The following is a 1,702-nucleotide window of genomic DNA, read 5'->3' on the forward strand; positions in this document are numbered from 1 at the left end:
TGAGCCTGTGTGGTCTCTCTGCTTGTAGAGTTTACCCTCTTTAAGATTCCCTGGGGGTGAAATTACCTTAGGTAGTGCTGATGATTTTAGTGATTTTAGTAAAACTAAATTTAACCCTTGCTGCCTTGCCACACTAAGCTTACTAGCTACTGGTTCTGTAGGGAGATCATATAGCGTAACAAAAAAAAAATCCCAAAATGTCTGAATGTTACAGTAACACTAAGAGGTTATTTTAACCATCTTGAAAGCTTTTAACAGAACACAGCATTCCTTTATGCCAAGTTATTGAATGAATATTAGTGTACTAGTGTGCATGTGTGATTAAAGGACATCCTCATTGATGTTTTCACATCGAGTACCACTTATAAAGGTCATGAACTACATTGAATTCCTTGTCTCTTGACATGTGTTTGCAGGCGAGGCAGACAGGTTGAAATAAATTCATTGCCGATTGACAGGAGATGAGGCGTGACTGTGTAGAACTTCCTCCACTCAAAGTAACGCCTGTACGCCTCGTCCTTCATGTTGAGCAGAAACGCTGCCAGCGACTTTGCATCAGGAAAATCATTTATGTGAATGAAGGCGTCAGGGGGCAGGAACTGCTCATAGTTTTCTCTTGGCGGACCCAAAACTACAGGGACCGTCCCTGCCACGAGGGGCCCGTTAACCTTCTCTGTGATGTAGTCTCTGTGGATCGAGTTCTCAAATGAAAGGTAAAATTTACAGCTAGCAATGGTTGAATAATATTCAGCATAACTCAAACGTTTCCCTGTATAGGCTGTACCAAAGACGTGGATCTTAATGTGTTTGGACAGTTCGTGATAATATCTTTCTCTCAAAGCTGTTCCAGTGGAGTGGTCTTTGTTGCTGACGATCCAGCACACCAGTTTGTCTTTCTTGGGCAGAGCAAAGTCATCTTTCAGTTCTGTCTTCCTGATAGTGAGCTCGTTCCTCACCGTGATGTCAGCATCTCTTCTGTAGCTCAGCGTTAAGTTGAACAGGTTGGCCAGACTCGGTTTCTTCACTGTGTTTGTTGGGGATTCCACATTGAACCAAATCCACTTCTGAAAAGCTGGACGTGGCCCCTGCGGCATGTTACGTAAATTCCAGTCTATGTTTTTATGGAAGAAAATAACTCCCTGTGCTTTGCTGTAGAGCGATCTGTCAGCTGTCAGAATACAGCTATCAATGTTGAAGTAGATAGAGCAAGCTTTAAGATCAAACTTCCCTCCAAGAGGCCAGAACCACAGCAGGACTATGGGCTTTGCATTTGGATCCATGCCTTCATAATACTCCTCAGATGTAGGTGGGCAAACAGGAGATGAAGTCTCAAAATACAGAAAGAATGCGAGAACAGCGCAAATGAGGCCAAGTGCAGCCATAATCGTTAAGTATAGTGTTTTCTTGGGAGCTGGTGTCATTATCTGTGGAAGCAAAAAATAATTATCACTTTGATAACTACACTGCACTTGGTTGCAGAAGTAAAGTGCCATTCATTTCTCCTGTAGTCAATGTTTCATGACTCACAGTTGGAGCAACTCTACAGCTTGGACAGGCAATAAACTCTTCTTGTTAGAAAGAGAAAGAGTTTATGAGTTTATTTCAGAGGAATTCAGCAACCCTGGCAACATTTTTTTTAATGTCAGCAAAACATAAGCATGAGAAGTTTCAGTTGGTTGCAATCTTTAATCTTACCACTAGA

The 1,702-nt window shown here is 42.0% G+C and overlaps 1 protein-coding gene across 1 annotated transcript; it reads right to left on the reverse strand.

Moving 5' to 3' along the window:
• Positions 1–371: 371 nt before the first annotated feature.
• LOC121958066 (4-galactosyl-N-acetylglucosaminide 3-alpha-L-fucosyltransferase 9-like) lies at positions 372–1,382 on the reverse strand. The gene has a single exon (XM_042506923.1). It carries the CDS (start codon positions 1,380–1,382, stop codon positions 372–374), a length of 1,011 nt encoding a protein of 336 aa, XP_042362857.1.
• Positions 1,383–1,702: the final 320 nt, after the last annotated feature.

This window comes from Plectropomus leopardus, chromosome 18 (assembly GCF_008729295.1).
Source record: "Plectropomus leopardus isolate mb chromosome 18, YSFRI_Pleo_2.0, whole genome shotgun sequence".
In the NCBI taxonomy this organism is placed as follows: Eukaryota; Metazoa; Chordata; class Actinopteri; order Perciformes; family Serranidae; genus Plectropomus; species Plectropomus leopardus.